Source organism: Nelumbo nucifera, chromosome 5 (genome assembly GCF_055504915.1).
Source record: "Nelumbo nucifera cultivar China Antique chromosome 5, China Antique-T2T, whole genome shotgun sequence".
NCBI classification, from domain to species: domain Eukaryota; kingdom Viridiplantae; phylum Streptophyta; class Magnoliopsida; order Proteales; family Nelumbonaceae; genus Nelumbo; species Nelumbo nucifera.
In genome coordinates, this window is record NC_142653.1 from 42,936,635 (window position 1) to 42,964,097 (window position 27,463).

General features: G+C 39.2%; 1 protein-coding gene across 1 annotated transcript; it reads right to left on the bottom strand.

Annotated features, from left to right (window-relative positions):
* Positions 1–1,126: 1,126 nt before the first annotated feature.
* On the bottom strand, positions 1,127–23,825 carry EMB3103 (Pentatricopeptide repeat (PPR) superfamily protein). Its single transcript, XM_010244467.3, has 10 exons — positions 23,297–23,825; positions 21,836–21,920; positions 20,935–21,198; positions 20,468–20,770; positions 17,312–17,416; positions 11,105–11,204; positions 10,016–10,335; positions 2,922–3,098; positions 2,650–2,778; positions 1,127–1,704 (listed from the first exon to the last, which is right to left on the bottom strand). Exons 1-10 carry the CDS (start codon positions 23,572–23,574, stop codon positions 1,486–1,488), a joined length of 1,980 nt encoding a protein of 659 aa, XP_010242769.1. The 5' UTR covers positions 23,575–23,825; the 3' UTR covers positions 1,127–1,485.
* Positions 23,826–27,463: the final 3,638 nt, after the last annotated feature.

The window sequence follows — 27,463 nt, forward strand, 5'->3', positions numbered from 1 at the left end:
TGGGGGAGTCATGCCCTATTTATACTTGAGGTTGCTTGAAGGCGAACGGATGTGAACGGTCAGGATGCAATCCGGCCTTGGGCAGGCGATCATCCAGGCCTGCCGCGTTTGGTCACGCCATTGGTCCCGCGCTAGGCGCGACCTCTACCCTGCCAGACGGCTCCGACCTTGGCCATGCGTCCACGTGTTCAGATTCATGCATCTCGTTAGGCTTTCACATCATCAAAGATCATTGCTTCCTCCTCTTGGAGTTTGAGGCCTCGATCTCCACGGACGAAAATAAACCACCGATTTACCAATCAGCAAACACTTGTGTTAGTTCATGTTGAAGTTAAAAAATCTGAACTTGATAGTGTTTAATGGAACAAAGGACACTCAACATCATCAAAAGAGATGTGGAACTGAATTCACTGAACTGAAAACTTGAGTTCAGTGTTCTTTCTACTAGTTCACTGAACAAAGGACACTCAACATCACCCCTATGTGCAACTCTTTTTTTCCCATGTCGTTCTGAATAAAATTCTTTCGCAAGACCGTGGGAAACAGCCAACCAGGTTGGATATCATATCACCCCACATGGACAGCCTATAAGCTATGTTTGGTGAAAAATCTGAATACCCAAAATTGGCCGTCAATTAGTCATTTGAAGGGTTATTTGCTTCAACCTCATTGAATAGCTCATCGGGACACTTTCTAACCAGTTGAATCAGCTTAGCTGAATCTTCATAACAGCCCTTCCAAACGGATCCTATTTTTTTTTTTATTCCTTTCTTCCGGATTATCTGTCTCACCCCCAAATTTAGTGCTCTGGCTTGATTTTAAGTAGTTTAGTTTGATCAAGCAGAAAAACCCTATATATAAGGGCAAAAAGAAAACCCTTTTCAAAAAACAAAGAAAAAAATAGCCATTGTAAAATCCCAGTAGGCTAAATTGGATTGGTGGACATCTTCCCTGGCCCTGCAAAACTGATTTAACAATTAGTCCAAGGCCATCAGTCCGTGGTCCGTGCCTATGGCGTGTTATTGTTAGCTATAAAAATTATTAAAGAGATAAAGCACATCACAAGAAAGGTGATTAAGATATCATCGACAAGAAAAAAAAAAGCCCTTAAAACACCCCAAAATCATAATAAAAAATAGTTAAATTTATTTGAACAGGGCATTTGAGAATTGAAACAGAATTTTCATTTAGTAAATGCTGAAACTTTCTGAACCATGATCATTTTACATGTACTACACAATTCAATCACTCTGAACCACGTTTAGATGGTAGAACTTGAGACTCAAATGATCACATTATCAAGCACTCTGTACATTGAATCGTCTGTTCAAGTTATAGCAGATCAGGAATGATAGAATCATAAATGCTGAATGCTTAGTTGATTAGATGTGGAACTTAGAAGAAACTATGTCATTATCAAACCCTCCATAATCTACCAAAGCTGGGCACAATTTCTATTCTTTCACTACCAAATTCACTTATTCTTCATGCCTTAGTTCTTGATAATTTTGCCACCTTGTGCTGTTTAGATAGTATCTCCGCAATAAGTTGACGCCCAAATAGATGCGAGTTTTTCAGGATTAGGTTTCTTGAAGATGAATCCACAACATAACCTTGACCTGGCATCCATTGCAGCAACCTTAAGAGCAGCTCCTTCTTTTCAGGTTGCCCTATATAGCGCAATATAGCTTTCTGGAAGACCTCCTGCGACAATACAGATGACTGAAGTCTAACTTTGAAATGGTAAATGTACACATTTATGTATGCATGTATTATGTAATTGTATATATATATATATATCCTGGAGTGTGCGTTATCTGGAGATTCAGATAAAAAATAGTTCATGGAAGGCTAAAGAGTGACATGTTTCAATTACAGATTTGCTAATATAACTGTGGCTCCTTAACTGAGTAATTGAATCAAACCTCTCTTTGTTCACAGGAAAGAGAGAGAAAACCGATTAACAAGTTTATTCACTGGGGTGAGAAGTTCCAAAATGATGAGGAAACAATGGTTGATGTGGAGAAGATGAGAAACAAACCCAAGAAATTAACTAGTTTGAACAAAACAATTAACAGCTCTCTGTTTGAAGCACTTAGAGCACATGAATGGACTTATCAAGCAATGCGCACATCTTAAATCTGGATGTAGAATAGTTTATTTCATTCACTTCCCAATACACACTGTGTTTTCTCTCCCTTATTCTATTATTTTCCCCTTTTTTGGTTGGGTGGGGAAGGTGTAGAGTGGGGTGCAGGATGTACATTAAGCCTTTGCTTCAGTGGAATTCAGAATTCTGCAGTGGGCTGCAGTGTACTTTTCCTTATTTGGGAGAATGACTGTTCAGCCCACTGTCAGAATCCTTAGTCCCACTGTACAGTTGGGGAAGGTGCCAGCTCAGAATTGATGCCAATACACGGGCGGGTATTGGTGTTTAGGGTGGGGGTGCTTGACATTTTGAATTGTTGTAGGTCTGCAGTGGAATTCAGAATTCTGCAGTGGGCTGCATTGTACTTTTCCATATTTTTTATTCAAAGCCCCAACTTCTTTGTACTTCTTTGATAATGTTAGATGTAAAGTCACAAGAATAAAAGAAAAAAGAATGTTTCAGTTAAAACTTTGTTACCAAAAAGAAGACCTAAACCATACCTGGTCAATTTTGTGCCCAGAACTGTGCACAGCTTTCACAACATCATTTATCAAGTTAATATTACCCGATTTCATAAATGCCACAGCAAACTTCTTTAAAGTTGCCTGAGAGATGAACCTTGAATTGTCCTGGCCAGGTAACATATGTGAGAAGTGATAATCCATCACTGGCAGGATAATAGCCAAAAGATGACACTAATGTCAAAACAAAAATAGAAAAGAAAGACTATGTAACCTAGAGGAGAATTCTCAGCAAAACATGACTTGTGTACCTTTGCTACAACATAGGCATCTTTAAGAAGCCCTCCTGCTACTAAGATGTCCAAAACCTTCCCATGAAGAGCTTTACACATTGTTCTCTTGCTATACCTCAACATGTTGTAAACAGAAAGCGCTTCTGATGCAGCACCAACTTTTCCCAAATGTAAAATTAAGGATGAACACAATTCCTGAAAAAGGTAGAAAATGTCAGGCTTTCGTAGTTGTTTCTTCTTTTTTATTCTTCTTAGTTGACAATGAAAACTTTAATATAAAGACAAGAGAAGGAAGATGAGAGGAAAATGTGAAGAAAACCACCACACTACACAAGGATTATAGCACCAAAAGAATCCTACAAATGGGATCCTCAGATAACTCATCTCCCATGTTGTTTTCTCAACCTTGGCACATAAGAAAATGGAATGCTCACAGAATAAGCAATGGCTTGGACCTCCAAAATGACGTAAAATTGTCTCCAAGTCCCCATCTTGGAAACTTTTGGATTAGGTATTTCCAATTAAACTCTAGTAAGATAAATTTTATAATTAGAAGAGAAAAAACATATAGAGGAATCCTATTAATCAATCAAAGGGGCCAGATTGAATAAGAATTGCAACGTTGCAAGCAATCCTTGCATTTGTTTATGTATTATAATCTCCAAGGACATTATTGCAATTCCATTTTTTTACAAGAAATGGTAACTTTCATTGATTAGATTAAAAAAAAAAAGAGTATAACTGTGACCACCCAAAGAATGGATGGAGAAGCCTAAAAAATAAGCAGTCTTACAAACAAGCCCAAAACATGGTCTCCCTATTGACTCCTTGCTTAGCCAAAGCATCAGTCCATTTGCTGACCTTCTAGTCCATCTAAACTGCACTCCAAGCTCCCTTCTAAGCACATAAATTCTCTTAGAGGTTGTCTGAAGGACCACGTTCCCAAGCTTCCTATTTGCATCTAACCTATGACCAGCTTGGAGTCTCCTTCCACTTCTAACTGTTGCAAACCCCATTGTTTTGCCACTCTGAGACCTTGAAGTAAGGCCTTTATTTCTGCCCGTTAAAAACCTCCCACCCCAATTGGGCCCGAGTAAAGGGCCAGCACTCTTCCTCATCTGAAGACACCTCCGATTCCTGAATGACTTGGCTTCCCTATGAAGAGGAAACAACTACAACACTCCAACCTCTAATAAAATCAACATAAGAGAAGTCATTGAAAAGACCCAAAGCCTTCAGCCAATGAATGATCTTGATGGTAATGCCCTCGACAAGTGCTTATTGGATTTTTCTTGCCCTTAGAAGATCCTGTTATTTCTTTCTTCACAAATCGATCATAGGACAGCAGCTCTTGTTGTTATCCACATCACCCTACCCCTCTTCTTTGGTTATTAAAAGGTCGAAAAAGGTTCACCACACATGATGGAAGATTCTACGTGCAACCAAAGAGAGAGGAGAACCATTCCCAAACAAAAGAAACAAAAGGATAGGAAATTAAGTGATGAGTCACTGCCTCACCACTCCTCAAGAAAAGGCTACAAACATGTGGGAAAAGGCACAATTTGGCCTTTTTCCTTGAAGCATGTCCATAGTATTGATCTTTTCGAGAATCATTTCCGAGTAGAAAGCCCTAACCTTTGGTGGAACAAGAGTACACCACACTTCATTAGCAAGAAAATAAACTAGCACATTAGCAAATTGGAGTAAAGCATTGAATAACAAAGAGAAACAGAAGAAACCTGAGGACTCTTACCAAATTCTATTATTCAAGCAAGACTGATCTAAGATAACTTAACTTAAAAGAGAGAACAACCTGTCTACAAAACCCACTTTTGAGTCCCTCAACCCTCTCCTCAGGCACAAATCCCAAGAACCCTCAGAAACACGAAAGGAGGAGATGACCTTGAATTTATTTAAAGAAAGGGAATACATAACTAGGAACCTATCCTTAAGGAGAAAATTCCCAATCCAAATATCCTCCCAAAACAGAATTTTGTTACCCAAGCAAGCATCATACCTGATGAAAGGTCGAAAGGCAGGTAGGACTCCAACAATGGCTTTCCAAGGGGAGAAGTGAGAAGCCCTAGGGTTCAGACCAGCATCCCATCCATTTGCTACCATTCTGTGAATACTTACTACTACCATGTGCCACAAACTTCCCTACTCCAGGGGAAATCTCCATAACTACTTCCCTAACAAGGTTAAGTTTATTAACCTAATATTACCAAATGCTTAAGCCCACATGTTGCCTTTTCCTAGAAACTACTTCCCACTTCACTAGATGGTCCTTTTCTTGAGTCTCCTAGTTCCCAAAGAAAATCTCCCATAAGCTTTAAAATCTCATTTGCAACCTTAACATGTAGTTTGAAGGTGGACAAGAAACACACCGACAGGTTGGCCAAAGTATACTTGATTAAAGTAATTCTACCCCCTAGTCAGATGTAATTTCTATTCTACCCAACTAACGTCTTTGCGAATCTTTCCAAAACTGGGTACTAGAAGCTTCTTGACCTAGGATTTCCCCCAAAGGCAAGCACAAGTAAACCATAGACCAACCGCTTAGCTCACAACCTAAAGATCTAGCCACAAAAAAACACCTCTTCTTCCTACCTATTTACTCCTGCCACACAACTCTTACTCCAATTGATTTTCAAATTCGAGACCCTCTCAAAATGTATCACTAACAATCTCAAATTATCCATCTCCTTTGGATCCCCTTCATAAAGAAGTATTATGTCATCTGCAAATTGTAAGTGAGTGACAATTACTTCTTGCCTCCCAACACTCCAACCTCTGATTAAATTCCTTGAGGTAGCCTTGGAAATCAAGACACTTAAAATATCATCTACTACCAAGGTGAAAAGGAAAGGGGATATAGGGTCTCCTTGTATAAGGCCCCTCTTAGACATATCTAAGAACAAATGACTCAAAGCAAAAAAAGACAAATGACCAAACCAAAAGTGACATAACATGACTTTGTCAACAAACTCTGACAAAACTGACTCCAAGGCAACTCCATGAGGTGGTCTAAGACTCTATCAGGTGTGTCCAGCAAGTATATTCCATTCACCTCATGGCCACTCCCAATCATCCTTTGAGATTGCAGGTCCTGAAAAACACAATGAGTGTGAAAGAAGGTTATGCTACAATTCATGGATTTAGTTAAGCTGCTAACAGATAAAAGATTTATATTAAGTTTAGGAACATTAAGGACAGAGGATAAATAAAGGGTGTCAGAGGTCTTGATATCCCCCTTGCCAGAAATGGGAGCAGGAGACCCATCAACAAGGGAGATTTTCTCTCTACCAGAGAGGAGGTGGTATGAACAAAAAAGATTAGACAAGCTGGTCATATGGTCTGATGCACCAGAATCAATGATCCAAGGGATTTTATGATTACCTGAAACTGAAGCATGTTTTGCAGAAGCACAAATACCTAAGTGAGAAAATGCTGATGATGATGATGATGATGTGTCGCCTGAAGAGTGAGATGTAGAAACAATAGCTTCCAAGTGATTTAACAACCTTCCATATTTTTCAAAATCTGCCTTCATTGCTGCCAATTGTTCCATGGTTGACTTCTCTTCACTCTCCTTACTTCCTCCCTTAGGTACTGTGGCAAGATTAGCTGACTTGGGCTTTCCTGTTTGACTGGTCTTCTTAAAATTGTTGTTATTCTTAAACTGGTCAGGTAGAAGATCAGGATGAAGCTTCCAGCAAGTGTCCTTAGTATGCCTCGGTTTCTTGCAATATTCACATACCTGCTCCTTCTTCTCAATTGGACACTTCGGCTTTATTCCATCATGTGCAAAGTGTTCCGTAGGTGGACTCTGTAATTGAACCTGCCACCTACCCTCCTCATTGCTTACCATAGCATATGCCTGGGCAAGAGTAACCTCATCTTTGGCCAGAATATTCTGCCTAATGATATCAAACTCAAGGTTGAGTACTGTAAGAAACTCAAAGACCCTGTTTCTTCCACCAACTTCCTAAAAGTTTCTACATCCTTCGTACTCTACCATACAACTGTCTCCAATAACATCAATTTCTTGCCATAGGGATTTCAACATAGAATAGTAGATTGCCACTCTCTTCCCCCCCCTGTCTTAGGTTCTTCACATCACTTTTCAGCTTGTAGACTCTAGCCATATTCAACTATTGTGAATAGGTTTCAGTAACACTGTCCCAGATCTCCTTAGATGAGGACATCTAGAGATAGTGCTGACTGATATGAGGCTGCATAGAGTTGACCAACCATCCTATGATCGTATAGTTCTCCTGCATCCATTTCTCAAATTCAGGGCCTGTCTCTTCGGGTTTCACCTTACTACTTGTGAGATACCCTAATTTTCCTCTACTACAGACATAAATCCTTATAGACTATACCCAAGCAAGATAATTGGTTCCATCTAGCTTAATTCTGGTCACACCGGTCAAAACGGAATCTACCGAGCCAAGCCTGGAAATAGGCACCTGCTTAAACTCACTTCCGTATTGCTCCATTAATCAAACGAAAATAAAAAAACTAGAAATCTGATCTTTATAAACTTACTTGAAGTCAAATCAGTACCCAAATGCTTGAAAACTAGGGTTTCACTACGCCCGACTATCGAGGAGAAAGAGAGAAGATGCAACCACTCCTATCAGAGCTTCCCAATCTCTTCCAAAACTGAACTGCCCTCTTTTAGAAGTCAAAAGGCACCTCCCAAGCACAGAGCACCACACCCAATGCTTCACTTTTATCTGTAACTTCGAAAATCGCTAATCGGCTAGGGTTTTGGGCAGAAACAGTACAGCATCACTTCGTGGCAGTTTCTGGCCAGAATACAACTCTCCAAACCCTCTATCAACTAGGCAAAAGGTCCTCTGAACTATAGAGAACCTATCTCTCCATACATTCTCTTAATCGAGAGGTGTATGGGAAAAAGAGAAAGAAAAAGAAGGAAGAAGAAACCTGCTCTGATACCAAGATGTAAATCAGTCCTGTAAAAGTGATATAAACTTGGTAAAATTTAGAGAAAAAGAAGAAAGAAAAATAGAGAACAGCAGCACAAAGGAAGAAGATGGAGAAAAGAAAAGGAAGAAGAGGAAGAGTTCGAATATCTCTTTCCTCCCTTCTCTAATCCTTCTGTTTAACTTCAATCTTAGGTTAATTACAAGTATACCCTTAAGTGGGCAGCCAGCTAGGCAGCAACATAAAAAGAACTAACAAAAAAGAAATAATAGGCCCATAAAGATAGGCTCTTTAGCTAACAAATAAATAAATAACATACTACAAGAAAAGATACTAGGGCCCATTCGGCTCAGTCTCTCTACATAATGGTATAGTGATCACAGGTGACTGGAAAGTTGAAATTCGAAGGCTAAAGGACCTCTTAGCCACTCAATTTGAGGTGAAGGATCTAGGTCCCTTACGGTATTTTCTTGGAATTGAAGTGGCCCGCTCATAAAAGGGGATCTTCATTTCTCAAAGGAAATACATCCCATATCTGTTACAGGATTCAAGAAAACTAGGGGTTAAGCCAGCAGACTCCCATAGATCCAAATCATAGACTAGGTGACTATTGTGGTGAGATTACCAAGGATGTAAAGCAATTCCAAAAGCTTGTGGGAAGGCTCTTGTATTTTTCCATGACCTGGACAAACATTGCTTATGTCGTGAGTGTTCTTATAGTTCATGCATGCTTCTAAGACCACACACTTAGAGGCAATTGAGAGAATCATCAAGTATCTAAAGAAGTTTCCAGGAGTTGGTTTACTATTCTAGACGAATGGGCATTTGAAGGTTAAAGTATATACAGATGTTGACTGGGTCGAATTAGTCAATGACAGAAAGTCCACTAGTGGGTATTGTACGTTAGTGGGAGGAAACCTAGCCACATGGAGAAGCAAGAAACAAAGTGTTGTGGACCTTGTGGTTAGGTCTAGTGCTGAAGCTGAGTATAGAGAAATGTGTCATTGAGTGGCTGAAGCTATGTGGATAAAGAATCTATTAAGCAAATTGGGTTTTCCAATTGATAGCCCCATGTTCTTGTATTGTGATAACAAGGCTGCCATCAACATTGTACTCCATATGTTAGTTCTAAGGAGCAATTTGCAAACATATTTACAAAGGGCTTACATCACTTGCGGCACAATGACCTATGTGACAAGTTGGGCATGATTGATATCTATCTCCCAACTTGAGGGGGAGTGATGAATCTATTAGTTTTCTTTATGTTAGTGTCATAGGGGCACATATGTAATTTTCTCCTCTTTTATTATTAGAGTGGGTTGCCCTAATATAAATACCAAAAAGCTGGCACCGCCAGCTATAGATCTTGATTCCAAAACTTTCTTCTCTTCTCTCTTCTTCCTTCTCCCTTCTCTTCTCTCACTATTCTGATATTTTACTGTGTTTTTACCAAGAAAACACAGCCCATAAATATATGGCAGCTTGAGGCTGCCTGAGGTTAGAAAGATACCAATGCAACAGATAAAAAAAGATCATTACTCAATATTGATCCCAGATATATGGGGTCTTGGAAGGGGTGGACTGGATATGGTCCTAATGTTTGGCCACACTTATTTATTTATTTTGCTAGTGGCTGCTCTCGGACTTGAGCTTGCGCTCTCTCAGCTTCTGGCCTGAGATTTTACAGTCAAACTAAGCAATAACCCCATAAGTTTTAATTTAACAAGTTATCATTGTTAAATTATCTACTTAAGTTTTGAGCATTTCTAGATACAGGAGATAAAATATAGTTCATATGCATAATCCAGAAATGTCTATGATAAAATAATGTATTGATTTGATATATCACGACTTATTTAATGTGTTTTTTATTAAATAACACAGGCATAAACTATTTAAGAATATCCATGATGTCTCCACATTTTGTTAATTTACTTTATCCAGACTTTAATAATTTATTGATAATATATTTAATATATCCATCTATCTTTTATTCTTTGAATATTATTAATACAAAAGAATATTCGTCTAGTTTGTGCCTTAAAAATTGCACATCCATCACCGATTTGAAAATAATGTTGTCCAAGGCATTGATTTTGAATTATTAAGATAAAATAGTGTTTAACTTTTTATATATGGAGATAAAACAGGATAAATACCTCATCTGGTTGATGACCTTTACTGTGCATATCCTCCATTGTCCGATACGCAAGGTGGTAGAGCTTCTCCTTACAGAAATACTTGATTAGGATGTGAAAAGTATTCCAATCAGGAGATATTCTCAATTCATCCATTTTTCGCAATATCTGCATTACACTCTCCATCTCACCTGCTCTGCAGAATGCACGTAGCAAGGTATTTGACATAACCAAGTCATATTTATCATATCTGGCTTCATAGTCCCTTGCAAGCTGTTTGGCTTCCTTAAGTTGTCCAACTCGACAAAATGCTGAAATCATGATGCTATGGGAATAACCCTCTGCACGCAAAATGATAAAAAATAATTATAGTAACTAGGTAGTCAATAGTCATCACACTCCTAATGTGCATAATCAACACACATCAAGCAGCAAGTGTTGCAACACAAGAAGATGCACTTTGTATCAGAAAAAGGAGCATAGTAACTGAAATCATGTTATGCTTATATAGTCTCGCAAACTTAGCAGTTTGATCTGAATTGAATAATTAAAAGCAGTGCTAAAAGGCAAATATATAGTGCAAAAGGTAACAAATTATTATTATACAGGAATTCTGCTTAGGCAAAACAGTCAACTTTCTAGTAGCAGAGGGATTATTCTCTCCCAGAAGTCAGATGAGGAGGGTGTAGCCATATCCAAGGCCACAAGTGGGAGTAGCTGTAAATAAGTCCTTTTGAAATCTAATTTTCAAAACAATCCCTTTTCATATCATGAGAATGTGGATTCGAGCCTGACAGCAACTACTTTGTGCAAAACATGGCATAGGTTGGGTCTGTATCCAGTCCACACGACCAAGACTGGATAGTGGCCTTTTGTCCTCTAGTCTCTACTATATGGATGAAAGAATGTGGTAAAACATGGCCAGTAAAGGGTTATCATCTTAATCACAAATAACATATTTATTCTAGCCCAGTAGCCCATTGCTGCTGTTAGTAGTTGAGAAGTTTGGAAGTCAAAAAATCCATCAAAGTTTGAAAGTCCAAAATTTAGTAAAAAGTAAAAGGAGGTTATTGATATTTGTCCAGAAAAGCACAAGACAGCATATGTTACCTGATTTCACTTCTTTTTTCCTCATTTCGTCAAAAACTAATATAGCTTCATCTATATGTCCAGCCTTTGCAAGGCCATCCATTAATAAACAGTAAGGCATCTACATGTTAATTCATATTTGGTTAGATAAGAACAGATATTACAGGAAAGATACAATAGAAGAAAAAGGAGGTTTCCCTTAATCAATCTTACAGAAAACAGATATTAGTAAATATAAGCTAAGTGTATTATTAGCTTTGGCCATAGACCATTATATTTAAAATGATTCTTATGTGTGACTAACACATCAGAACAAGAAACTCAGTAGGTTGTTCAGCCACCAGGCACCTCAGCCAATATAAAACAATATTACCTAAGAAAACCACTGGTTCAGGATGCATGTGATATAATTTGTGAGTACCATTATAAGAAAAAAGAAACAATTTGGAATACAACATGCATATTCCTCTTTTGTCTATACCAATACTTGTATTAGTGACCAAGAGAGATTTTATAAAGGGAAAATAAGGACCCCTAAAGAAAAAGACCCAACCAAGAGAAAACAACACCTGAAAAGAAACAAAGCAAACTAGTATGGACTTAGAAACCAATGATATAGACATTCCTTTTGAGAAAATATGAGCTAAGCATTTCACTAGTACAATGATTCAATCATTGTAGTAGCAAAAGAATACATGGAGTAAAAGTCAGTTTTCTCTCGAATTCTTATCCAGTGACAATTTCATGACTATTTATTAGGTTTTTTCTAATTTAAGTCATTTTTAGATGTTTAGGAGTTTTCCTATCTTATGGGTACAGTAGGAATAAGTGTAAAGGATCAAATAGTTTGTAGAGTTTTTATAAGAAAGTTATTAAACTTCTAAAAAAGTTAAAGTTACAGGTTCATAATTTTTTTACAGCCTAAATTTGAGAGGTGGAAACTAACCAGCAAAAAGGGTGCAATACACAAGATCACTGCATCATCATCATCCAAACCTTAACCCAACTATATAGGGTTGGCATACAAGATCGCTGCATAAAATTCTTTTTTAACTTATTGATAAATTCCGTTGTTCACAGTTTAAAAAAAAAGTGGAAATTCATTCTCTTGGTTTGATTTTGATTTTACTAGATAGGTTTTCCAGTTACCTATCTAAAGAGATGAAGATCTTGTGAATCCAATTATAGCCATTGTCATGGGATTTGGGTACTTATATTTTCTGGTATATCTTGAAATTGTTTTTTTTATTTAGTTGTAGTTGGATTAGTAGTGGTTATTTCAATCATTTTTCAAGTCTAAGGCAATATTTAAGCATCTTTATTGGCTTGTCTTTGTAACAGAATTTATAATTGTTTCTGGTCCATTTTGACACCAAAAAAGAGTCTATAAAGGGAAGGTGGACAAGATGGTGGACTCAAATGACATAGAGAAGACTGCTGAGCTTAGCAAGAATAACAAGATTTTTTTTTAATTGGTCAAGAAAAATAGGATTTTCTTAATAGGAGAAGATGAACAAACTTGTATTTTTTAGAAGGCTTGACAAAAGGGACAAGACTAAGAGGGAGGAGAGATTGGATACATTAGTTTCAAGCAGAGAGTATGAGGTGGAAGATGTGTTTTTTATTTTTTTATTTATTTTTTATATCTTCTGAAAGGGCTACACAATGGGGGATAGCCCATCCCCCAACCCAGGTGCAAGTGGGATTCGATCCCAAGTCTCCGCTACGACCACTAGGAGACCTTACCAACCAGCTGGTTGGCACCTTGCGAGGTGGAAGATGTGCTTCACTATTTGTTATATTGAGAAGGGATGAAAAAAGTTGTAAATCACACCTGCAATAATCTGAATTGAAAGAAATATCCCATTCACCTCATGACCACTCTCACTCACCTTCTGAGAGTCCATGTCTAGAAAAACACAATAAGAAGGGGAAAAGGTCACACTGCAATTCAAAGATTTTGTCAAATTACTAACTGAAAGCAAATTAGTATTTAATTTTGGAACATGAAGGACTGAGGATAAGGTGAGGGTGTCTGAAGCTCTAATGTTTCCCTTGCTAGAGGTAGGAGCAAGAGAGCCATCAGCAAGGGTGATCTTATCTCGGCCAGATAAAAGTTGGTAAGTAGAAAATAAATGGGACGAACTAGCTATATGGTCAGAGGCACCAGAATCAATTATCCAAGGGATCCTACGATTACTTGAGATAGAAGCATGATTCGCAGTAGCATGAATACCCGAATGGGCATATGCAGATGAAGAGGGAACTGTCTCTAATGAAGTAGGTGCTGCAACAGTAGACTCTAGGTGACTAATTATTCGGTCATACTTCTCACATTCAGCCCTGGTGGCTGCTAGTTACTCTCCCATTGACTTCTCACCACTATGCCCTTGTTCGCTCTGTGGGGAGGTGGTTACATTTGCATTTCCACCCTTCCTGTTCCCATTCCTTTTCCATTGTTTGCATTCTTGAGTCTGGCAGGTATAAGCTTTGGATGCAACTTCCAATAGGTGCTTTAGTATGTTTAGGCTTCTTATAGTATTCACAAACAACATCTTTCTTCCTAGTGCTGACCTTCGGCTTCATCCCAACATTAGCATAGTGATCCATTTGTGGCTCTACAAACTGAACCTATCTCCTGCTCTCTTCACTACTGACCATAGAATAAGCCCGAGATAAAGTCACCTCATCCTTTGCCAAAACATTATGTCTCGCAATATCATACTTTGGGTTGAGTCCGATAAGAGACTCAAAACCCCAATTTCTTTCCACCAACTTCCTATGTGTTTCAACATCTTTTATACACCCCCAAACCATAGTCTCCATCAAATTAATCTCCTACCAAAGAGATTTTAGCATGGAGAAGTAAATAGATAAGGGTTTCTCCCCCTGTTTTAGATTATTCACATCATTCTTCAATTTGTAAGCCCGGGCAACATTCAATTTTTGGGAATAAGCCTCCATGACACTATCCCACACCTCTTTTGTAGTTTCCATCCAAAAGTAGTGTTGGGTAACATGTGGCTGCATAGAATTCACTAACGAACCCACTACAGTGTAATTCTCCTATATCCACCACTCATAGGTAAAGTCATCCTTGCCCGGTTTCTTCTTGCTCTAGGTGATGTAACCCCATTTCCCTCTACTACACACATATATCTTAATAGACTGAGACCAGACTAAATAATTGGTCCCATATAGCTTCATAGTGGTCATTGCTCCAAAAAGATTCTCCATTGACCCCTTATGTCCAACCCAGAATCTATGGGATATTTCGTTTCTCCTCTAATTTGCTCCATTGAATGAAACAAAGATCAAAATAAGTCTCAACTAAGCTAGAATTGCTATCCCAAGCAAAAAAAAAAAAAAAACTCTTCAAACAACCAAATCTAGATTTTCACAAGACCTGCTCGAATGAGAAAATAGGAAAAAGTTTCAATTGCTCCTACCAAAGGTTCCAAAACCCTATACAACTCAAATCGCCCATAATGAAAATCAAAAGGCTACCCTTTGATCCCCAAGCGCCAGCTTCAAAGTGTCTCTAGGACCTATAACTAGTTTTCTCCAATTGTCTAGGGTTTTCAAGAAAAAAAAAAAACTCTAAGAACTTGCCTTGGGCTTGGGGATGAAAAACTTCACAAAACCTCTCCAATAACCCTCCCAACTAGGCTACATAAGCTACTCTCTAATCAGCCAATCACTTCTCCATACACACCGTGTATAGGCAAAGAGAGAAGAAAGAAAAGAAGGTGAAAACATGCTCTGATACCAAGTTGTAAATCACACCTGCAATAATCTGAATTCAAAGAAAAAAAACAGGCGAAAAGAAGGAGATTGAAGAGAGAGAGAGAGAGAGAGAGAGAGAGAGAGAGAAGTGATGGGGGAAGAAGATGGAAGAAGAAGAAAGAGTAGTTGAAAACCTCCCTTCAGCCCCCCAATGATCTCTTTTATTCTTTTGTTGTAAAACATAAGGACAATTACATGAGTGCCCTTAGTAGGGCGTCCATCACTAAAGACAGCAATAAAAAACAATAAAAACAAGAGAAAACAGGCCCATAACTAAGGCCCACTACCTACTAACACAAGTCATAAACATAACTTAAGAAAAACAAAGAAACTAAGGCCCATTTGGCCCATTATCTCAAAAAAAAAAAAAAAAAAAAAAAACTCCATTTCCAAGATGAAAGAAAAAAGGAGATTCTGACATGGAGGAAATGCCATCTTCAAACGGAAAAGATAAGAGGCAATTGCTTGACCATAAAATGCATTGGTGGATTTGGGGATGTAGAAGGTTAGAAAGAATGATCGAAACATCCAGACCAGGAAAACAACAACAACAAACATAATAACTAGGGATATGGATGTTAAAATACAATGGGTGCAAAGAATGGCACACAGCATGTCTGATTCTTTGGCAAAACAAGGGGTTAGGAGAGATCATCTATCTGGGCTCAGTTGTAAACTCATAGGTTTTGGAGATAAGCTCTTTTATTTCCAAGTACTTTTGTACTCTTTGTATTTACTGTTATTTTACTTTTAATGAATGTTACAGTTATTGATAAAAAAACAGCATAATAACACCAAAAAGAGATGAACCAACATTGATCTTAGATCTGGTGACTTCAGTGTAGACAATATTAAAATAATTTTTTTGATAGATAAAATATCATATTTGCATTAAATCAGAAACAAATTACATAATCAGTCCCTTGGGAAGGTGCAAGATGTCGCCTCTCCAAACATGAAGCAAATAAAATCTTAAAACACAGAATCTAAAGCAAAATGTACATGTGTACTAAAACACAATTACAGCTCAGCCCAAAATAGTGTTTCCTGAGTTGTGCCCTGTTTTGCCAAGCTATCAGCCAAGGCATTAGCTGATCTCCTCACCCACTGTACTGTAACAGTCATATTCCTTGTCAACCATTTGTATTTCTTTAGCTCATTCTTGTGACCCCACACAACATTCTCCGGATTATTTAACCACTCCACCACTACCTTAGAGTCCCCTTCAATCAGCAACTACTCCACACCCAATTCTTTTGCAAGGAGGACCCCTTGCATAGCAGCTAGCAATTCTGGCAAGACACCTCCCATCCCAGAGGGCTCCGGGTTGCCCTGGCTACTCCCATCAAAATTCAGCTTCAGAAAACCTTGAGGAGGGGGGGGGGGGGGAGCAGTTTGTAGAGACCCTTTCCTTTGAGGATGAATAACTTGCTACTGCAAAATTGGTGAAACAGTTCCATAGTCTTTAACCACTGTATTGCCCTATTCAAAATGCAGTCTTTTAGAGCCTGGCTGCTGCTCCCCTTCTCTTGGAAGATTCTTGTGTTCCTTTCTTCCCAAACTGTCCATATCAAAGCAGCTCTCGCACACCTCTACATTCTTCTTCCTCTTTTATGGGGCCAAGAGAGAGTAAACGGGTTAAACAACATGCTTACTTCTGCTGGCATCTCCCACCTGCACCCAAACAAGGAGAAAAGCCAAACCCAAAGCTCTGCAGTGACACTACAAGATAAAAATAAATGGTAACAGTCCTCACCATGTGATCTGCAAAGAGTACACCAGTTAGGTGAGATACAAAGAAAGGGTCTTCTCTTTTGTAGGTTATCCATAGTGTTAACTTTCCCATGGTACACTTCCCAACATAAAGCCATAACCTTAGGGGGAACTGGCCTACAAAAAAACTTCTTTGAAAGGGAAAACCTGTTGAGAGGGCGAGTTGCAAAGTGACTTATGAAAGGAACCACAGGAAAAAAACTCTTTTGGATGAGGGGCCCAAATCCTCTTATCTGGCTTTGAGGGGTCCAACCAAATCTTTTCAAGGAGACAAAGAAAATTAGACAAACACTGGATTTCCTCATCCCTTAACTTTCGCGTCTATTTAAATGAGATATTAAGTCATGAAACCAAGGCACTAATTGATAATAGAATATCTGAGAATGAACCATTCATATCATCTTCTTCTTTTTTTCTGTTTTTTTTTTATTTACGGAGGACCAGGAGATTTTTCCTTTTTTTTTCATTAGTTTCAACAGAAAAGACTTGTAAACCCTACAAAGTACAATCTTATGACCTGAATCCAGAAATTGCAGTCTGTTTTGATTTTGACAAAAACATTTCACAAACACTTGGCTCATAAATATAACTCCATAGAAAATGGAACTACAATAAGAGTGAAAAGCCCAGATTTTTTTTTCTATACTCAAAGAAAGAATTTAAATATACCTCATCCCCAGCATATCCAAGAGAATCCAGCTTAACGAGTAATTCTCTTGATTTTTCAAACAAACCACCTCTTACATAGACCTTTAGTAAGGTAGTCAGAATAACCTGCAGGAATTTGCAGTAATTTGGAGATCAGAGGTGCTATAACCACAAAGCTTGACAAGCGAAAAAACAGCTAATAGTAAAGCATCAAGGACATATAACAAGTAAAAGAAACGGGATCATACAAGGATCCTAGTCCTTCAGTTCAAACATCTGGAAAGCCATCATAAAAAATAGATATATGTTATCACAGTTTACTTCAAACCTAGAAATGGTGAACAGATCTACTTCTGAAAGGATATTCGATATGGGAGAAGGTTATTGTGTGTCCCTTATCTCAACATGTTTCATTCACACAGGATAAGGATGCAACAATAAAAGATTGCTATGATATTGTCAGGGACCAAATTGTCTAGTCTCCAAGATTAAGGAGGAATCTGGCTCATTGGGATGCCAATGATTTACTATCTATGTTGGAGGATATCAATCAAATTACTTCTCCAGCTATCTCTTCTAGATCACAGAAGGTGGACTGGTGATAAATCAAGTCTCTTTTAGTTAGATCATTTTATGAGAAGCTGATGGTTTTGAGTAGCAAATATATCCTAGGGGTTTTCAGATTTGGTTATCAAACCGAAAACCGAACCGAACCAAACTGAATAAGCTAATTTGGATTGGTTAATTCAGTTTTTGGTTTGATTCGGTTTGATGATTTTAGAAATATTGGTTTTTGGTTCAGTTTGAGACAAAATTCAACTGAATCGAACCAAAAACCAAATTAACCAAAATAAATACATATATTTATATTTTAAGTATAAATATTAATATTAATATTAACATTAATATCACTATTTATATTAATAACAATACATAATATGCATTTTAATTATAAACATTGATATATTTTAATAATAATTATTAATAAAAACATAGCATACATATATATTTTATATAACCAAGTTAACCAATTTAAAACCGAACCAAACTGATATATATTCGGTTCGGTTTGGTTCATGAAAATGGCCTAACCAAAATGTCAGTTAGGTTCTATTTCCAAACCAAATCGAGCCAACCAAATGAACACCCCTAATATATCCCATGGAAATGGATTTGGAAAGTTAAAAATACCTTCTAAAGTGTCATTGTGGACTGCAATCAAGGATAAATTTCTTACTATTGACAATACGTTGTCTAAACTCTAAAGGAATGGTGATCAATAATAAATGTTGCTTGTGTGGTGACAAAGAGAAGTCAGTTTGACACGTACTGATCCACTATAGGTTTTCTTATAGCATCTGGTTACATCTGTTGCAGTTATTTGGAATGGGTGGCCCCACGAGATTAATCAATCCTAATATCCACCTGGCCCACAAAAGGCATTAGTAAGCATCACAATATCCTATGGAACCTTGTACCACTTGCATTAAGCTAGCCAGTTTGGTGCAAACACAACAGAATATTTGAAGGTAAGTCTGACACCAAAGAATCTGTGAATGATAAAGTGGAAGATATCTAACTCGGTGGGCTAGCATCCTCAAGGTGTTTGTGGGAATCAAATATCATTACTATAGTAATCAATGTGATAAACTAATCAGGATAGACAACTTTGATACTTGAATGGTCTTGTGAACAGAATTGAGCATAGCTGCAATTTTTTGTTTTCAACATTCGTTTTTTATACTCAGAAGCCATTTTTTTTTTTGATGAATTACTCAGAAGCCATTTTGAGAAGATCTTTTATACTCAGAATCAAATATCATTACTATAGTAATCAAATATCATTATTATAGTAATCAATGTGATAAACTAATCAGGATAGACAACTTTTCTCTCTTTGAGGGAACCTCTCCCTCCTATTAATATAAATGCTTCTCAAAAATATCAGGGGAGCTTAACAACCTTCATGATAACGATGCAATGATCCAAACAATTAAGATTTTTTTTTTGGTAAACAACAATTAAGCTATTAAGATTTTGAAATATTTTATTTTTTTCAGAATTTAGACTTGGATTTTCTTATATATTAATATTTTCTTATTTTTTGCAAAAGTGGCACCTCGCTTTGTTCAGGAATGCACTTCACCTTGTGCCTCTGGCCTCAGGCTCAAGGAAACCTTGACAATCTTTGATTTTAAAACACCAAATGTAAGCACAACCTCAGCCCACCTGAAGCCCTACACAAGGGGGGAGTCCAAACTGATGTCATGGAAGCTTTAAGGATTTTCACAACATAAACTCAGCTAGTCAATGTAAAATAGAAAAAAAAAACAAAGTAAATAAATAAGAAACTTAATGGATTTACAGAAATTAATGATCTTTTAATACCCCCTTTTTACCATGGGATTGAAACAGAACCATTATTTTAGTAGAGAGATTGGGCCAATGGGCCTTAGTTTTGTTTATTTATTTTCTCTCTTTATTTCTGCTGTTGTGGGCTGCCTATATGGACCTTAATACCTTTGTGTGTGTATGTATGTGAGTGTGTGTGCCTTGGGTCAGCCGCCTAACTAGGGGCACCCATGTAATTTTCCCTCCTTTTTATTTCAGCATATATAAAGTAATTAAGGGATAGAGAGAGAAGTTCAATTCAGCTCTCCTCTCCTCCCTTTTCTTCCTCCTTCTTTCTCCTGAACAGCTTCTTCTTCCTTCTTTCTTTCTTTATTTTTCTGTTTTTATAATCAAGATATTGTTGGACTGTATTTCTTCTATCATACACACACACACACATATATATGTATGTATATGTATATATACTTGTGCCAGAAGAAATTGGAGAACAATAATAGATAAACAGTTAATGACAAAATCTATAACTCTTTTTCAAGAATATTCAAGAACAAAAGTAGCTCTACTGACTCAGTTTTTAAGAAAATTGTGGGCAAAATGTGTTCTTGGCTCTCTGTAAACAAGTTGGTTGAGGACAGAAATTATATCTCTTTTTTGTACATCATAACTTTTTTGTAAAACAGGATTGGAGGGTATAATACTGCATGGGCAGTGTTTGTAAATCCCTGTGTACAGAAGCTCGTTGTATATGTTTATCTTCTTTTCTCATTAATGACATTAAACTTTACCTGTTCTCAAAAAAAAAGACAGTTGAACATGAAAACAAACCTTGTTTGGTACTAACCCTTCAGATCTCATATCTTTGACCAACTCATCAGCCTTCATATAGTTTCCATCCGCTGAATATGCATTAAGCAAAGAGCTATAATGGAAAACATTAGGAGAAAAACCTTCATATTTCATCTGCTCAAAATAGGCCTCTGCTTCTTTGATTCGATTGTTTGTAGCACAAATGGCTATAAGTGTTCCATATATTACATCATCGGTGTGCAAACCATTATATTTGATTTCCTGAACTAGCTGCATCGCTTTTGAGAAGCCATGTTTAACTTTAATGCAACCTGCAAGCAGCTAAAGTGACGATAGACAATAGTGATGAAGGTGGACCCAAAAGGAAAAGTATGAGAATAAATCAAAACAGAAAATTTTCAATTTAGTCCTATAATAAATTTTTCTATTGTAGGTAAAGAGTCATCATACAAAACAAACTGATCAGATTAGTTACTGTAGCTTACAGAACTATATGTTACGGCATCTGGCTGTAGACCACTTTGCTTCATCTGATCGAACAACTTGATGCTACTCTCAAATTTCCCATTCTTGATCAGACAGCCAAGAATTGAATTGCAGACAGAGACATTTATTTTGGTCGATTCATCTTGAATGCTATTGTAGACTTCTATAGCTTTTACTGGATTATGGCTCTTCCCCATGAACTTGATATAACTGCTGTATGATGCAACATTTACTTTTCCATGCTTCTGCATCCAATCAAAAAGCTGCAGCAACTCCACCCATATATGTCATGACAGTCATTATCAGCAACTACAGAAACTGGAAATAAGGAAATTATACAAAACAAAGAGACAAAAGGCTGGTAAAGAAGCAGTAGTACTGATGCATCAAAAAAGAAAAGAAAAAGAAATTTAGAAACGTGAAAAGCTAAGAACATATAGAAATTTTTGGCCCAGAGTGTATCAAAGAAACACGCAAAGGAAAAAAAAAGGCTGATAAATAAATCCATATTCTTAAATTATGTGCTCCACTGGAAAGGTTTCAAGTAATGTTCTATCTTGATGGGATATATAGGGGCATCACTATAGAAATTTATTCTTCTTTTCAACTTCTTTATCAGTAAGTAGGTATTCTGCCAAATTTTAGTTCAGTAGTTGAGTGTTCAAAGTATCCAATCAAAATTGTCAACAATGACTTCGTCCACGAAAAACTATAGTTCCATATAAGAGATTTTGGTTTTCAACATTGCAATGAGATAGGTAACTTTCTAAAAAATTCTCCAAACAATAAAATACCAATATGCCAAATTGACAAATGAAGCATGGATTCAATAATTAGAAGCATCAATATTTAGTATGCTGGTCTATCAACAAAAGTAAGGCAGCTTTCAAGAACAGGCACCTGAGAGACATACTGCCATCTGTCTAGCTTTCCAAAATGACGCAAAATAACATTCAAATCCTGCACTTGCAATATCTCTCCTGACCTGTAGTTCAATGAAGTGTCTCAATTCTCTGATGCTTAAAACAGTTAGAGACTATCATATATAAAGAATAATCACAAGTAAAACAGAAGATAGGAAATTAATTTTCAAATATTCAAATAAGTTGAATAAGAATTACTATAATATCAAGAGAAACTGATTATAAGGTACACAAATAGAAAATGCAGTTAAACATATTGAGACATCTAATAACTTCTAACATGTGGTCCAAATAAAATTTACAGTCAAAAGCACAACAAGTTGCTTGGAACCTGCATAAATTATACTGAAACATGTCTGTAGGTGCTAGATTACTTAAGAGTTTTTTTCTTCCCCATGGTTCTCAATTTTTGCTTTCTTTATTGATCAATTCCTTGGAAACTTGCTGATATTTCTCACAAGGTATCACACTTAAAGGGAGTCACCAAACTTGCTGAATTCCTAGGATTACATAATTTCAACAGAATATTGCCAATGTCTCTGCTAAAATAAGTCAATATTTTTGCAAAATATTTCAAGAAACTAGGAAATTACATGGTAAACTAGTTTACTTTTGGTGGAAACAGGATATATGTTGACTTAAATCACAATAATAAGGACATTATTTTGAATGCCGAACGGATAAAGCTATAAACCTGGTTCCTTGTCACGCTCCATTTGTATTGTCATTTTGTACTATTTTGGCTGTTAGACGTAAGCAAATTAACAATTTTTTAAGTTATACAAAAGAAGAATCTAGTTCCCTAAACCCTTGAACTGGAAAACTATATGCCATCTCAAAATTCACCACTGCACTTCCCATTTTCAAAATATTGAAATTTCCACTTCAATCAAGGTTGAGAAACTATTTCAAAACAAAATTAAAAAAAAAAAAAAGGTATTTGGAACACAAACTTACCTTCCTAACCTAAATATGAAAAATTACTCATGCAACCAAAATGTATATTTCCCTCTTCCTATATAAAGAAAAAGAAGGGGAAAAGGTAAAAGAAACAAAGACAAAATGGATGTCACCGGGTATAATGATTAAGAACGCAGGGTATAAAAAGATTAAGAAACCATCGAGTAACCATCTTCTCAAGCATCTCTATCTTATCCACCGGATATAAAGATTAAGAACGCAGGTGATGAAGCAAGTTATGAAAGCATAAATTAGCAAGTGAAATTGAAATCCTTGTCGTGCACAGGAAATGTTTGTAAAATTTACCAATCCGTTCAGTCTATGTAGATTAGTCAAAGAAGAAACAATTAGTGAAATAACTAAATAGAACTGTAATGTTGAACTTGGCAAAACTATGTTCCGAAAATTATAAAAAACCAACCCAGCAATGGAACCCAAAATATAATAGATATGTTGGTTCAAATTAAATGGAGAGAACCTTGCTAGTGCAGAATCCAAATCGGTACAGTTCTGTACATCGACTACCGCAGCTCGTCTAGCCGAGTAGAGTGTCGAGTTGGTCTTTCTGACTGTTGTGGAAGCAGGGGAGACGTGAGCAGGTTGCATATCCAACTCACTGAGAGTAGCGCTAGCACAGACGAGTTGACGATTTTTCTTGGCATTGTCATAGTTGCTGGTGGTGGCATGAGAGTTGATTATGGGCGACAGGCGAATGTGGTAATGCTGAAACCCAACGCCCACTGCAGAAATCTCCATACCTCTCTCTCTCTCTCTCTGTGTTATCGATTACCCGCCAATATCTACTGTTTGGGTGAGTGAGGATGGTGAATTATGATGGCAGGACTTGGGATATTTGTGGAGGAACGACAGACCGACAGTAAAAAGTCTCGAAGACGAGGAAAACTTTATCAGATTGAAGTGGATAGAAGGAAAAGGCCAAAAGCCCAAAAGGGATGATTCAAACGGAGCCGGTGAAGAGAAAAATCGGTTACTCTTCCGGTTTCATGTCAAAACCGGAAGAATGGTGAAACCGGTGACCCAATAATATTATCAAGCCTGTTATTTGACGGATTTTATGGGTTTTAACAACCAAATAGTCTAAATTGCTAAACCAGTGAATCGGTGGGCCTACTTTTCCGTTTTACGCCAAACCCCGGGTCTGACAAATTGGTATGAACCGGCGGTCTGGCAAACAGGGATTACTGTTCAAATGGTCAGCATGGGTTTAATATAAATCCCGTGAAACTCCAATACATTACGGCCGGCAATTTTGATCCAACCCATTTTACCCACCCACTTGAAAACTCACCAATACCAACGAGTGGTGACCAGTTGGTACATTAACAGGATAGTCTCAGCGGAATTTTGGAATGGGTAAGTACCCGTAAGGATCAGGGTGAGGGTATCACTGGATCGTGAACTTTGTTTTTCTATAAAAGGTTGTGAGGACTTAAATTGAGTTAAATTTGAACTTTAACCATATGCTTTGGATAAGCAGATCACTATGGGCAGATAAAAGTGAGTGAGAGTTGGTGTGGGTTGGGTTATAATACTCACAAGTATAAGTGTCTATGGGTGGTTGTTACTCAACCTGCCACGGATTCCATACATGTATAAGGTGATTGAAAATTATATTGTATCTGATGTAGTGCGATTCGGTCATTCCTATCCGGCATTCACGTGGCTCCTGAGAGGTACCTAAAACGAAGAGGAAGAAGAAGAATCCCCGAGGGGTTTGCCCGGCGGGAACGCTACGACGATTAAGTCAGTATTCTGTGTGAGAAGCAAAGGCAAGACGAAGGCTAAGAGTGCAGATTGTGCAAGTGGTTCGAAGATACCTTGTTCCTTGATAATAAGCCTCTTATAACAGAATTCCGTTGCATCAGGCCCTTTGGCTTCTGACAGGGCAGGTATAACCGCCACTGTCAGTCTGCCACAGCCGTTACAACCAAGGCTGAGGTGGCACACGCGGGGCCGTCGTCGCAGGGTACGTGCCTGTCAGGTGTAAGGCACCTTCTAAAAGTGGCAGGCGCGACGATGTCTGACGAGGGACATGGCTGTTGTCCTCAGATTTGTCGGGTACGGTGGTCGGGCAGGAGATCTTTTGGCGGTACGCCGAACTACCCTTTCGCGAGTTACCCTGTGCCGAGCTATCCCATAGGCGGCGAGCTGCCTGTGGCAAGCTATGCCGAGCTGTCTGGCCCGAAGTGTTTTCACCCCGGGGTGTCTAGAGGTGGGTCAGTGAGCTCCCGTCGGGGAGTGGCCTGAAGTCCATCGGGAGGAGCTCGAGTATCGAGAAAGATCAGGGTACCCCGACCTCGGGGCACCCCAAAGTGCCTTAACCCCGGGGAGGAGATGCAGGTAAGACGGCTTCTGGCGAGTAGTTTATCCGCCTAGTTGCCGAGCTCAACTTGGTGAGATCCTCCCCCGAGTTGTGGTTATGACAGTTATGCAGTCACGCTGAGTCACTGTTTGAGCAAGGTCACGCCCACGTGTACCCATGCTGCGAGGTCGGGCCAAATCACCCTCCATCAATTGCCCCCCACTCCCTGCGCTGGCGGCAATGACCCAGCGTGGGAGGTCATGACGCACCGGGTGGATTTGGCGTTAGTATTTATGCCGCTTTGTCGCGCGCTCCATCCAGCTGGACTGGCCTAGCGCCCGGTTCGATCGAAAAAAGACTCGAGTCGCGTCCAGGTCACGCACGGACTTCACGCGACTTGGACTTTGCGGACGTAAAAAATGCAGTAAATCGTTTTCGCCTCGATGAACCCGCAACTGTGGCTATAAATAGGGGGACCATTTGCCATTTTCTTCGCCACAAAGCTTTCGTCGTTAGCGTTTGATCTCATGCCAGAGGTCTCTTAGCTCGGGTCTTCCAATTCGTCCTGTTCTCCCGGTCCGGTTGCGTTCCTTCGATGAGTCCTCCCAAGCTCCCTTCTCTCTTCTAGTTTGTTTCTTTCCCTTCAGTCTGCTATGTCGTCTAGCGTAGACAATCTCATCAACGAGCCCGAGGTGGGTACCTCGGCTCGGGGTGTCCCTTCTGCCGCCCAGCCATCCGATGTACGGGTGGCTTCGGGTCATCTGGAATCCACTTCCCACCGAGGTCGGGTGTCAAATCAGTTCGGCCCTTCCACCATGACTGTGGAGAGACTCCAGGACCTCATACAGAAGTTCCATCTTCTTGGGGAGTACTCTTACGGTCTTCCTACCGGTAGTTTCCCATGGGAGCACGGTCCTGATGAGATCGTGATCTTCAGGGAACAATTAGTAGTCAGGCTCCGACTTCCTCTCCACCACTTAATTTCTGAGGTACTGGTGCACTTCAACATAACCTTGGACCAACTTCACCCGAATTCCATACGGAATATAGTTGGGACCATTTATCTTTGCTTTGACCGTTCTCTTCCTATTGACCTGGACATCCTTAGCACCATTTTGGCCATAAAGAATAGTGCTTCGGGCACTCTCCCCGGGCACAGACGGTCTTACTACCTGTCTCCCCACCCGGAGTTCAAGCTTATGCACAAACTCCCGAGTAAAGTCTCGGCTTGGAAGTGGGACTACTTTGTAGTTCGGAGCAGCACGGGGTGGCCCTTCCCTACTAACTAGAGGGTTGCTGTTCAAGACCCCGGTGTCATCTTAGATGGGAAGACCAAGAAGGCACTCCAGACACTGGCTCAACTCGGGTTAAATTATAAAGACTTCACATCCAAAGAGAAGCTTGTCCAGGCCGGCTTGAGCTCGGGTAGGTTTTGCTTTACTTCGGCCTTTTGTATGTATGTTTGCTTCGGGATTGCTAATGTTGAACTTCACTGCAGGTCCCATGGAGGCAAAGAAGATTGACAACCAAAGACTCTTCTGCCAGATGAAGAGGAAGAAGCACGTAGCCAAGAAGGCACACGTTGAGTCTCCCCAAGCCTCAACCGAGACTCAACCTCCGCAGACTTCAACTCCAGGGCCCGAGGTGGTAGCGGAGCCTGCCGTTAGACCCACCAAACTTGTTGCCAAGCCCACTGAACCTGCTGCTGAGAGCGATGCCGAGGCTTGTGCTGTAGGGGCTGCTGTCGGGGCTCATCCTGCCAAAGCTACCGCCGAGGCCTCTAAGAGTTCCACTCGCGATGTAGAGATGACGACGTCTAGCTCGGAGGGTCAGGGGAGTCAAACCATCCTGAACCCCCAGTGCAGCCTGGAGAAGAGCAAGCTGGTTGCATACCCGGGGAAGTCAGCGAGTGGGCTGATCTCACTCCTGGTCAGCTCGGTGCCCGAGCTGCCACCCATACTATGGTGGTGAGTCTCTTCTTTTTTTTTTTTTTTTTGGTTTCCCTCTTGACCGGTTTCCCTTTTGCAGGTGAATACCGCCATTCACGCCTTGACCCTTCAATCAGATCGGCACTTGTGGCAGGCTCTGGAGGCTGAGAAGTCATCCCGCGCAGCCCATACTGAGTTGAGGGTAGCTCGCTGTCAGGTCCACCGCCTGGAGAGTGACGCCTCGGCTCAGAAGAGCTTCATCGAGGTGTTAATGGTAGAGAAGGGGGAGCTGGCCCGAGGCAAAGATAAGTTGAGGGCCGAGGTAAACGGGCTCAAGGTCGGTCAAGAGGCCTTAGGGCTTGAGGTGAATAGCCTCAAGGCTGAGCGGGATGCC